This window comes from Taudactylus pleione, unplaced genomic scaffold (assembly GCF_031769625.1).
Source record: "Taudactylus pleione unplaced genomic scaffold, aTauple2 ptg000407l, whole genome shotgun sequence".
Taxonomy (NCBI): domain Eukaryota; kingdom Metazoa; phylum Chordata; class Amphibia; order Anura; family Myobatrachidae; genus Taudactylus; species Taudactylus pleione.
In genome coordinates this window covers 1,705,572-1,718,106 of record NW_028284809.1, presented here as the reverse complement: position 1 = coordinate 1,718,106, position 12,535 = coordinate 1,705,572, and the positions used below count along the sequence as shown (strand labels likewise).

At 44.9% G+C, this 12,535-nt stretch overlaps 1 protein-coding gene across 1 annotated transcript in view; it reads right to left on the bottom strand.

Annotated features, from left to right (window-relative positions):
- Nucleotides 1-3,731: 3,731 nt before the first annotated feature.
- The window catches only part of LOC148506366 (uncharacterized), a 111,705-nt gene continuing 102,901 nt past the window's right edge, over nucleotides 3,732-12,535 (bottom strand). Inside the window, exon 11 of the mRNA XM_088446915.1 lies at nucleotides 3,732-5,797. Coding sequence (XP_088303041.1) covers nucleotides 5,673-5,797 — 125 coding nt within the window. The 3' untranslated portion in view covers nucleotides 3,732-5,672. The remainder of the gene's footprint in view (nucleotides 5,798-12,535) is intronic.

Genomic DNA, 12,535 nt, shown 5'->3' with positions numbered 1-12,535 from the left:
CGAAACGTCTCTGCTATACTGTGAGCAAATTAATATAACCTAAGCTGCTTTCATTGGTGAGTGCCGGCAATCTATTTACTTTATATATATATATATATATATATATATATATATACACAGATAATAGGTTCGGCACTCCTATAAAAATAGAGTTTATGTCCTGCGTGCCCTTTGAAAAATTCAGATAGGGAATACACGCAACGCCAAATCCGGCAACACAACACACGGCACTGCAGTTCTAAAGGTAACTTTATGCTTCAACGTTTCGAGGCACGTGTACACCGTATTCTCAGATGCTCCGTATAGCAAGAATAACAAGCGACGGCGATCTATTACCAAGTGTATTGGACAAGGTGATAGCCAGGTTTGGAGAGAGAGGCTATAGAAACAAGGATCTTATTACCATCAAACAAAAGGTGTTAGCTATGGATAGAACAACCTTATTAACCCCAAAGAGCCTTAATAAATCGGAAATGTCTGCATTCTTGTGGAGTACTACTTATGACACTAGTAGTGCCGTTATCCCTCAAGCCAGTCGAGCATTGTGGCCCATTATAACAAGTGACAAAGATTTGCCAGGCCTACATAAAAGTAGACCTATGGCTTTGCTACAAACAGGGAAGGAACTTATGGGACATCTTAGTCCGCACCGACATTACCAATTTGAACCAGGCTGCAATCGGTACCCGTCCTGCGTAACATGTAGTTACTTACAGACGGGAACAACCTTTCAACATCCGCATACAGGGAGGACTTTTTATATAAGACATGTTCTTTCGTGTAACTCTTCCTTTGTCATCTATGTAATTACATGTCCATGTGGCCTTTGCTATGTAGGGATGACTTCCCGAAAATTTAAAGAAAGAATGGCTTTACATAGATCTGCAATAAGAGCAGCACTCAACAACAAGCCCATGGACCAACCAGTTGCAGTTCATTTCAAAAATCACCAACATCAATTGGCCTCACTTAGGTATAAAATAATAGATCACGTTCCTGTTAAATTACGTGGTGGGGACCGTCTTAAAGAACTGATAAAATTGGAAGCTTCATGGATCTTCAAATTGGACACTGTGGCCCCTCGAGGGTTAAATGAACGCATCATATGGAACTCTCTTGATTAATAAATTCCTGTAGGGACATTTGTTTATATATTGGTAGCTAGGTACAAGCCTTACGTAGGCGGCTATACTTATATGGTCTGTGTATGCATGGTTTCCAGGATCTACTTTGTATTGTTTTTATTCACATTTTTAGGTCATTTATGATTTGTTCTTCATGTAATAATTGTTGTTTTTTCACTTTTTGATTTTTCACGTACTTTCTTCTTTGCACTTCTATGCAGGCAGTGATCGCGGTAGCGTGAAAGGCTTCTATGACAACCGCCGGGGAACGAGATGATGACGTCACTCGGGCGCGCCAAACTCCCCGGTCGCGTGCACACGCTCCTGCTGCACCGCCTTTTATCACTCTTTCGATGGGGATATAAGGTAAGTTTTTTTACTGTTTGTGCATTGTATTTCTTCCTGAGGATGAGGCACACGTGCCTTGAAACGTTGAATCATAAAGTTACCTTTAGAACTGCAGTGCCGTGTGTTGTGTTGCCGGATTTGGCGTCGCATGTATTCCATATATATATATATATATATATATATATATATGTATATATATATATATATATATATATAATTATATACATGTAATATGAATAACAACGGCATGGTAGCAGTAACTAACATGCGCTTAATGACAAGAACTCAGGATCACGGAAATAACGGAACCGACTGTATAATCACAGTTAATATTTGTATATTATGACAAAGACGCGGCTCCTATGACAGGGAGGCTTGGTGATGTCACAATAGGTGTGACCACGCCTCCAGGGGTGTGTCTGAAGCGCTAAGCCCTCCCCAACCCCCTCCACCAAAGACAGCCTTGAATAGACAAATGCACCAGAGGCTCCATTTCTGCTGTGTCCCTTTCCATGGGCTAACTTAAAGTTTCTATTCACTACAGCTAAGGACCACACACTCATGCTATCTCTTTCTGGAGAGAAAACCAACCAAGGCAGTGTAGGACTGGGGCTGGCTGAGAATTTGGGAAGGGGCACATTACTTACTGCATTTTTTTATTTCATTGTTCGGTTCAGCATCTGTGGTTTAAGCAGTGGTAGCTCTCAATCATTTGTAGCTGTCAGCAGTGGTAACTGCCAATCATTTGTAGCTGTCAGCAGTGATAACTGTCAATCATTTGTAGCTGTCAGCAGTGATAACTGTCAATCATTTGTAGCTGTCAGCAGTGGTAACTTTCAATCATTTGTAGCTGTCAGCAGTGGTACTGTAACTGTCAATCATTTGTAGTTGTCAGCAGTGGTAGCTGCCAATCATTTGTAGCTGTCAGCAGTGGTAACTGTCAATCATTTGTAGCTGTCAACAGTGGTAACACTCAATCATTTGTAGCTATCAGCAGTGGTAACTGTCAATCATTTCTAGTTGTCAGCAGTGGTAACTGTCAATCACTTGTAGTTGTAAGCAGTGGTAACTGCCAATCATTTGTAGCTGTCAGCAGTGGTACTGTAACTGTCAATCATTTGTAGTTGTCAGCAGTGGTAACTGCCAATCATTTGTAGCTGTCAGCAGTGGTAACTGTCAATCATTTGTAGCTGTCAACAGTGGTAACACTCAATCATTTGTAGCTATCAGCAGTGGTAACTGTCAATCATTTCTAGTTGTCAGCAGTGGTAACTGTCAATCACTTGTAGTTGTAAGCAGTGGTAACTGCCAATCATTTGTAGCTGTCAGCAGTGGTAACTGCCAATCATTTGTAGCTGTCAGCAGTGGTAACTGCCAATCATTTGTAGCTGTTAGCAGTGGTAACTGCCAATCATTTGTAGCTGTCAGCAGTGGTAACTGCCAATCATTTGTAGCTGTTAGCAGTGGTAACTGTCAATCATTTGTAGCTGTCAGCAGTGGTAACTGCCAATCATTTGTAGCTGTCAGCAGTGGTAACTGCCAATCATTTGTAGCTGTCAGCAGTGGTAACTGCCAATCATTTGTAGCTGTCAGCAGTGGTAACTGCCAATCATTTGTAGCTGTCAGCAGTGGTAATTGCCAATCACTTGTAGTTGTCAGCAGTGGTAACTGTCAATCATTTCTAGTTGTCAGCAGTGGTAACTGTCAATCATTTGTAGTTCTCCACTGCTCAGCCATGTGATTTTCTGCAAGTGACTGACAGTTACCTCTACATATGCTGCTGATTTATTCATTCAAACCAGGGCAAAAACATAGTAATATGATTCACAAAGCACAGTACAGTACACATTCTCTGCATAGATATCACACATTTGTTATACATATAATGATTCTGTCATCTGGGGGCAGAAATATGTATTACAAGGAATTTCACTATAGGATACAGAAGTGTTTTTCTTCAAAAACGTATTAACCCCTTTGATGCTGTTTTTTCACTCTTGTGCTGAGGTAATTTTTTCACATTTGCGCTCGTCACATTCCAACATCAATATCACAATTTTTTTTATGCGGTACCCACACAAATGATACCTTGTTTTTTTTCAGAAGACTGATATATCATATTTTCAGAAAATGCTATTAGGCTTTTTGACCACTCTACCATGTCAATTATTTTTTTTTGACCCAAGTGGCCAAAAAGTGTTTATTTTTTATTTTTTTATTATTAAAACTTAGAGAACGAGAACCAAACGCAAACATGATTATTTTTTTATTTTATTTTGTGGCTCTTGTTTTGCCAATAATCCACCTTTCTAAAAGTACAAAGCAGGATTCTATGTGTAGGTTCTGAAAAAAAACCACACAATGCATCTATTTCCTACACACTTTTCGCTGTCTTGATTTTAACGCTTCCTATGTGTAGGAGGAATATGGGAGCAGAGCAAGGCCGATCATAAAAATGACTGCATTCCATAAGGGATAACTTTTTTATTTGACACAAGATGGGGGGAGGAATCTAGAGCCCCTATCTCCCACATCTTGTGTCAAATAACAAGTTATTCTCTCATTTAATTTGTGGAAAATTTTATATTTTGTATAATGTTTCTATTATTGTACTAGTAATAACTACTAAGGGGCACATCATTTAAATGAGGAGACTCCCCTCTTTGAAAACAGGGTGCCCTCATGTGTATGGGCCAGTATGGGGGATATAGGGAACAATGTGCCCCCCTGTCTATGGAAAACTGTTTCCAGAGCGCTGAGCGATATTGTCTGGTGATCTCAGGTGAACATCAGACAATAATTGATAAGAGGGTCACATTAGTTTAAAGTGGGGACTCCCTGCTTTTAAATATGGGTGCCCATTTGGTTGCAGCTTTCATTATGGGGGTGATAGGGCATACAGTGCCCCCCCTTTATACTTTTATATACCTATAACGTATGTTTTCAGTAGTGAGGGAACAGTGCCTGGTGATCACAAGGCAACACGTACTAAAGGACCCCAACATATGAAAGAGGAGATCCCCCTCGTTCTATGGTCTATGACAGCACCCTGGCGATACCAAGTCAAGCTACAGAAATGTCAGATGTTAGACGGCCGTCATCTTCCGACACTGAGAAGGGTAAATTCTGTGCAAGTCATAGAGAAACATTAGGCTGATTAAATGAACAAAATGAATTGTGACGGTAGGAATCAGCACTAAGCACAGTGCCTCGGGGAGGCAGCTGATGAGGTGGAGGCTCAGGTCCTGTACAGCAGGTAAGTCACATTCTTCAGGAGCAATTAACTTTAGAGAACAAGAAAAAACAAAGACAGCATTAGTCCCATGTCAGGTGGGGATGACCTGTGCAGAACACTTACATTACTCTCTGCTCAGTGACAGAACCGGCAAAGCTATACAGTGCTCTGTGTACAGGGAGTAAGGGAGGGAGCAGGGTATACTGCACCAGTGTTGTGTGTCTGCAGCTGTGATGGGCTACAGATGGCCCGTGTGTCCGCAGCGGCCTGGAGAGAATTTATCTGTGCCCCCCAGTCCTATTCCCCCCCATTCTCTGCTAAAACTGAAAGGCAGCAGCTGCCTTCCACATCACATGACCTCCTCTGCGCAACACAGATCAGGTGATGCAGCTCATCCAATCATCAGGGCCAGTGCAATGTAGTCTACATCAATCATCTCCATCTTTCCTCGGCAGGCTCCGGCGTATAGATAAGATCATTATTTAAATGAACTATATTAGTTCTGGGTGGTCACTCGTACTCCCAGTTAGTGGGCACATGTGGGGTCATGAGGGCACGTGCGGTAATTTTATGGCAAGTTAGGGACCCATGACACCAATGGAAGGTCTATGGCGTACATCAGGGTATATTGGGATGAGTGATGTGGGGGTGCTGAGGTCATTGGGGCTGCTTTTATCTTTACTGAAATTAATGTTTGGCTCTGTGGAAAGACAGAGGGTCCCACATGCAGCCCCTGAAAGTATCAGGTTACCCATCACTGATGTACAGGTTACACAATACATATACAGCCTTGTCTGAGGTAAATGGACGGCTTATCCCACCAACCCCGACTATTGTGGAATATAAAGTGTTATCAGCAACATAACATGGACAGTCAGTAGCTGATTAGAACCAGATAGAAATGAGTCTTCTTCAGGTTTAACAATATTCCACAGGAAGTGAGAGGAGAGACCGTCCCAGAATCCTTACTTATCCTTCCTACTAGAAAAATTTTTTTTTCTCTTCTTGCTGCTTTGTTTTTCTTTTTTCCCCCCATCTTTATTATCCTGTAACATCTGTGTTTCCTCTGCTGTCCTGCTGGGCTCCGGAGCTGTAATATACAGAACACAGATACAGTAATACATAGTACTTCCTGCATTCAGCAGTGTTAGAAGACAGAGTGAAAAGTGATAAGGTGCCAGCCAATCAGCTCCTAACTGTCATGTCACAGCCTGTGTTTGAAAAATGACAGTTGGGAGCTGATTGGCTGGTACCTTATCACTTTTCACTCTGTCTCCTAACACTGCTTAGTAAATAGACCCCTAAATGTCCATGGTAAAGGCCATACACTGGTCATAGCGTCTGTCCTGTGAGCAGTTACTAGCGCTATACTACAGTTATATCACACGCTAAGATTCTGAGTCAAATGGGTCTATTGGTGGTTGCCCGTCTGTGACTTTATACAAATGTTGCCACACACTTCTTCCCTTGTGTACACCCATGCGGCCAAACGTGCAAGAACTGAGATGCCGCTGTTAGCGCCCGTGCGCACTGTAAGGCCGTTTGGTACATCCTTATACCTTCAAAACTTTCATACCTTCAGTATCTCCATCTGACCACGGCCTCCTATGCCTGAGTCTGATACATGTGTGCAGTGACACGCCTGCGACATTCCCGTAATACGCCCACTGAACAGACTGTTTTGCGTTCATTTCTAGCCTCCCCCCCAGTTGCCGCTCATCCCTTTTCCACAGCATGTATAGCATAGCACCGTCTGTCTCGATCTCAAAGGAATTTTCATGCAGCATAATTTTAAAAAAATCTGTCAAGTACATAAACATTGGCATTTTGTGCAGATTGCGTCCGACTCAGGCGCTACAGCGGCAATCACTATTCAACACTATTGTCCGTCAGCTGTCATCCATATTGGAACTTTCCCAATAAGTTGTTTGCTATGAACAGAAATTGTATTGTTAAACAAAATATTCGTGTTGGAGCGTTCCTAACAAGCGCAGACCCTCCTACTTATTATTAGTGATGAGCGGTTCGGATTCTGAGGAATCCGAACCGCTCCGAACAGGTGGAATCCGAGTCCACCCGAACGCAAGTTCGGGTGTTCCCGCCTGACTCGGATTCCACCTCGAGGCCGAACGTCACCCGTCCGGCGTCGGATTCTCGCGAGACCTCGCGAGAGCCGGGTGACGTTCGGCCTCTATAAAAGGCGCGGCGCCCGGCAGTCGGCGCCATTTCGCGTGTCACGCGTAGTTAGGTAGTGCACTGTCTGTGCTTGTGTTAGATTAGACAGAGTAGGCAGTGTTCTTGCCGCTTAACCTCTGTGACTTTACTGGGCATAAGCCCTTTGTGTGTGCTCCGTGACTGGGCATAATAAGCCCACTGTGTGTATGTGTACTGTATTATACAAGCTCCGTGACAGGGCATAGCCCACTGAGTGTATTATACAAGCTCCGTGAAAGAGCATAAGCCCACTGAGTGTATACAAGCTCTGTGACAGGGCATAAGCCCACAGAGTATTATACAAGCTCCGTGACAGGGCATAGCCCACTGTGTCTATTATACAAGCTCCGTGACAGGGCATAGCCCACTGAGTGTATTATATAAGCTCCGTGACAGGGCATAAGCCCACTGAGTATTATACAAGCTCCGTGACAGGGCATAAGCCCACTGAGTGTATTATACAAGCTCCGTGAAAGGGCATAGCCCACTGTGTGTATTATACAAGCTCTGTGACAGGGCATAAGCCCACTGAGTATTATACAAGCTCCGTGACAGGGCATAGCCCACTGAGTGTATTATACAAGCTCCGTGAAAGGGCATAGCCCACTGTGTCTATTATACAAGCTCCGTGACAGGGCATAGCCCACTGAGTATTATACAAGCTCCGTGACAGGGCATAGCCCACTGAGTGTATTATACAAGCTCCGTGACAGGGCATAAGCCCACTGAGTGTATACAAGCTCCGTGACAGGGCATGGCCCACTGTGTCTATTATACAAGCTCCGTGACAGGGCATAGCCCACTGAGTGTATTATACAAGCTCTGTGACAGGGCATAGCCCACTGTGTCTATTATACAAGCTCCGTGACAGGGCATAGCACACTGAGTGTATTATACAAGCTCCGTGAAAGGGCATAAGCCCACTGAGTATTATACAAGCTCCGTGACAGGGCATAGCCCACTGTGTGTATTATACAAGCTCCGTGACAGGGCATAGCCCACTGTGTCTATTATACAAGCTCCGTGACAGGGCATAGCCCACTGTGTCTATTATACAAGCTCCGTGACAGGGCATAAGCCCACTGAGTGTATTATACAAGCTCCGTGACAGGGCATAGCCCACTGAGTGTATTATACAAGCTCCGTGACAGGGCATAGCCCACTGTGTCTATTATACAAGCTCCGTGACAGGGCATAGTCCACTGAGTGTATTATACAAGCTCTGTGACAGGGCATAGCCCACTGTGTGTATTATACAAGCTCCGTGACAGGGCATAGCCCACTGTGTCTATTATACAAGCTCCGTGACAGGGCATAGCCCACTGAGTGTATTATACAAGCTCTGTGACAGGGCATAGCCCACTGTGTCTATTATACAAGCTCCGTGACAGGGCATAGCACACTGAGTGTATTATACAAGCTCCGTGAAAGGGCATAAGCCCACTGAGTATTATACAAGCTCCGTGACAGGGCATAGCCCACTGTGTGTATTATACAAGCTCCGTGACAGGGCATAGCCCACTGTGTCTATTATACAAGCTCCGTGACAGGGCATAGCCCACTGTGTCTATTATACAAGCTCCGTGACAGGGCATAAGCCCACTGAGTGTATTATACAAGCTCCGTGACAGGGCATAGCCCACTGTGTGTATACAAGCTCCGTGACAGGGCATAGCACACTGTGTCTATTATACAAGCTCCGTGACAGGGCATAAGCCCACTGAGTGTATTATACAAGCTCCGTGACAGGGCATAGCCCACTAAGTGTATACAAGCTCCGTGACAGGGCATAAGCCCACTGAGTGTATTATACAAGCTCCGTGACAGGGCATAAGCCCACTGTGTGTATTATACAAGCTCTGTGACAGGGCATAAGCCCACTTAGTGTATTATACAAGCTCCGTGACAGGGCATAGCCCACTGAGTGTATTATACAAGCTCCGTGACAGGGCATAAGCCCACTGAGTGTATTATACAAGCTCCGTGACAGGGCATAAGCCCACTGTGTGTATACAAGCTCCGTGATAGGGCATAAGCCCACTGAGTGTATTATACAAGCTCCGAGACAGGGCATAGCCCACTGAGTGTAGTATACAAACTCTGTGACAGGGCATAAGCCCACTGAGTATTATACAAGCTCCGTGACAGGGCATAAGCCCACTGAGTGTATTATACAAGCTCCGTGACAGGGCATAAGCTCACTGAGTGTATTATACAAGCTCCGTGACAGGGCATAAGCTCACTGAGTGTATTATACAAGCTCCGTGACAGGGCATAAGCCCACTGAGTGTATACAAGCTCCGTGACAGGGCATAAGACCACTGAGTGTATTATACAAGCTCCGTGACAGGGCATAGCCCACTGAGTGTATTATACAAGCTCCGTGACAGGGCATAGCCCACTGAGTGTATTATACAAGCTCCGTGACAGGGCATAAGCCCACTGAGTGTATACAAGCTCCGTGACAGGGCATAGCCCACTGAGTGTATTATACAAGCTCCGTGACAGGGCATAGCCCACTGAGTGTATTATACAAGCTCTGTGACAGGGCATAGCCCACTGAGTGTATTATACAAGCTCCGTGAAAGGGCATAGCCCTCTGTGTCTATTATACAAGCTCCGTGACAGGGCATAAGCCCACTGAGTGTATTATACAAGCTCTGTGACACGGCATAAGCCCACTGAGTGTATTATACAAGCTCCGTGACAGGGCATAGCCCACTGAGTGTATTATACAAGCTCCGTGACAGGGCATAGCCCACTGAGTGTATTATACAAGCTCCGTGAAAGGGCATAGCCCTCTGTGTCTATTATACAAGCTCCGTGACAGGGCATAAGCCCACTGAGTGTATTATACAAGCTCTGTGACAGGGCATAAGCCCACTGTGTGTATTATACAAGCTCCGTGACAGGGCATAAGCCCACTGAGTGTATTATACAAGCTCCGTGACAGGGCATAAGCCCACTGAGTGTATTATACAAGCTCCGTGACAGGGCATAGCCCACTGAGTGTATTATACAAGCTCCGTGACAGGGCATAGCCCACTGAGTGTATTATACAAGCTCCGTGACAGGGCATAAGCCCACTGAGTGTATACAAGCTCCGTGACAGGGCATAGCCCACTGAGTGTATTATACAAGCTCCGTGACAGGGCATAGCCCACTGAGTGTATTATACAAGCTCCGTGACAGGGCATAAGCCCACTGAGTGTATTATACAAGCTCCGTGAAAGGGCATAGCCCTCTGTGTCTATTATACAAGCTCCGTGACAGGGCATAAGCCCACTGAGTGTATTATACAAGCTCTGTGACAGGGCATAAGCCCACTGAGTGTATTATACAAGCTCCGTGACAGGGCATAGCCCACTGAGTGTATTATACAAGCTCCGTGACAGGGCATAGCCCACTGAGTGTATTATACAAGCTCCGTGAAAGGGCATAGCCCTCTGTGTCTATTATACAAGCTCCGTGACAGGGCATAAGCCCACTGAGTGTATTATACAAGCTCTGTGACAGGGCATAAGCCCACTGTGTGTATTATACAAGCTCCGTGACAGGGCATAAGCCCACTTAGTGTATTATACAAGCTCCGTGACAGGGCATAGCCCACTGAGTGTATTATACAAGCTCCGTGACAGGGCATAAGCCCACTGAGTGTATTATACAAGCTCCGTGACAGGGCATAAGCCCACTGAGTGTATTATACAAGCTCCGTGATAGGGCATAAGCCCACTGAGTGTATTATACAAGCTCCGTGACAGGGCATAGCCCACTGAGTGTAGTATACAAGCTCTGTGACAGGGCATAAGCCCACTGAGTATTATACAAGCTCCGTGACAGGGCATAAGCCCACTGAGTGTATTATACAAGCTCCGTGACAGGGCATAAGCTCACTGCGTGTATTATACAAGCTCCGTGACAGGGCATAAGCCCACTGAGTGTATACAAGCTCCGTGACAGGGCATAAGCCCACTGAGTGTATTATACAAGCTCCGTGACAGGGCATAAGCCCACTGAGTATTATACAAGCTCCGTGACAGGGCATAGCCCACTGAGTGTATTATACAAGCTCCGTGACAGGGCATAGCCCACTGAGTGTATTATACAAGCTCCGTGACAGGGCATAAGCCCACTGAGTGTATACAAGCTCCGTGACAGGGCATAGCCCACTGAGTGTATTATACAAGCTCCGTGACAGGGCATAGCCCACTGAGTGTATTATACAAGCTCCGTGACAGGGCATAGCCCACTGAGTGTATTATACAAGCTCCGTGAAAGGGCATAGCCCTCTGTGTCTATTATACAAGCTCCGTGACAGGGCATAAGCCCACTGAGTGTATTATACAAGCTCTGTGACAGGGCATAAGCCCACTGAGTGTATTATACAAGCTCCGTGACAGGGCATAGCCCACTGTGTCTATTGTACAAGCTCCGTGACAGGGCATAAGCCCACTGAGTGTATTATACAAGCTCCGTGACAGGGCATAAGCCCACTGAGTATTATACAAGCTCCGTGACAGGGCATAGCCCACTGTGTCTATTATACAAGCTCCGTGACAGGGCATAGCCCACTGAGTATTATACAAGCTCCGTGACAGGGCATAGCCCACTGAGTGTATTATACAAGCTCCGTGAAAGGGCATAGCCCACTGTGTGTATACAAGCTCCGTGACAGGGCATAGCCCACTGAGTGTTTAATATAAAAGCTCCGTGACTCCAGTTCATAGTGATAAAGTAATATGGATCACGAGAATGAACCGAGAGGAGAGCAGAAACAACATGTAAATGCTAGCATTGCAGCGGCTAGAAGTCCATCACTTTCATCTAAAGCTGATGCTCAAGGGCGTAGAGGGTTTAAAAACTTAGGGAACCTGAAATCAAAAAATTTAGATTTCACAGGGGTAAAGACAAAAAAAAACCTCTAAAGAAAAACCTCTACTAGTGCAGAGAAACAGAAAATTGGCAACGTACCATTCACCACACGTAGCGGCAAGGAAAGACTCAGGCTTTGCCCTTTATTTCTGAGTGGTGGTTCTGCAACTGTCAGTGAGGCACAAGATTGCCTCTCATGATGATAAAAGACCTTTTCAATCAGACTATAGAAGTGTGAAAAAATGTAAAACCAATAAGGCAGTAGAACAAACTGTGTTTTTTGAAACACAAATGTCAGAAATCCCTGAGGAGAGTCTAAGTGGGTCCATGAGTGGCATTGTTATGTGTAAGCCTGACCTTTCAGAGAAGCCGCCCTCCACAGTTTCTTTTCCATCTGTAGTTGTGGGGATGAGCAGTATTGCCGAGGACATAGAAATTGAGGATGCCACCGTGGAATTGCAAGAGGATTGTTATGTTCTGGGTTGTTTGTGGATCCGGGGTGGTAGCAGGAGCGATCACAGAAGCAGATTTGAAAATAAAGCTAGGATCTTTAATAAGTGCTTGAGTAGACATATAATGTGGCAGTAAATAAAAGTCCAGGAATATATAAATGTGCACAAGAGTTCTGTGGTGGGAGCAAAAGGGTTAATGTCCAAGTAGAAACAATTAGAGCTGTCCAGGTGTGCAGGTAGTGAAACTGAAAATAATCAAGCCAGGTTTGCAGATAGTGAACTGAAAATAA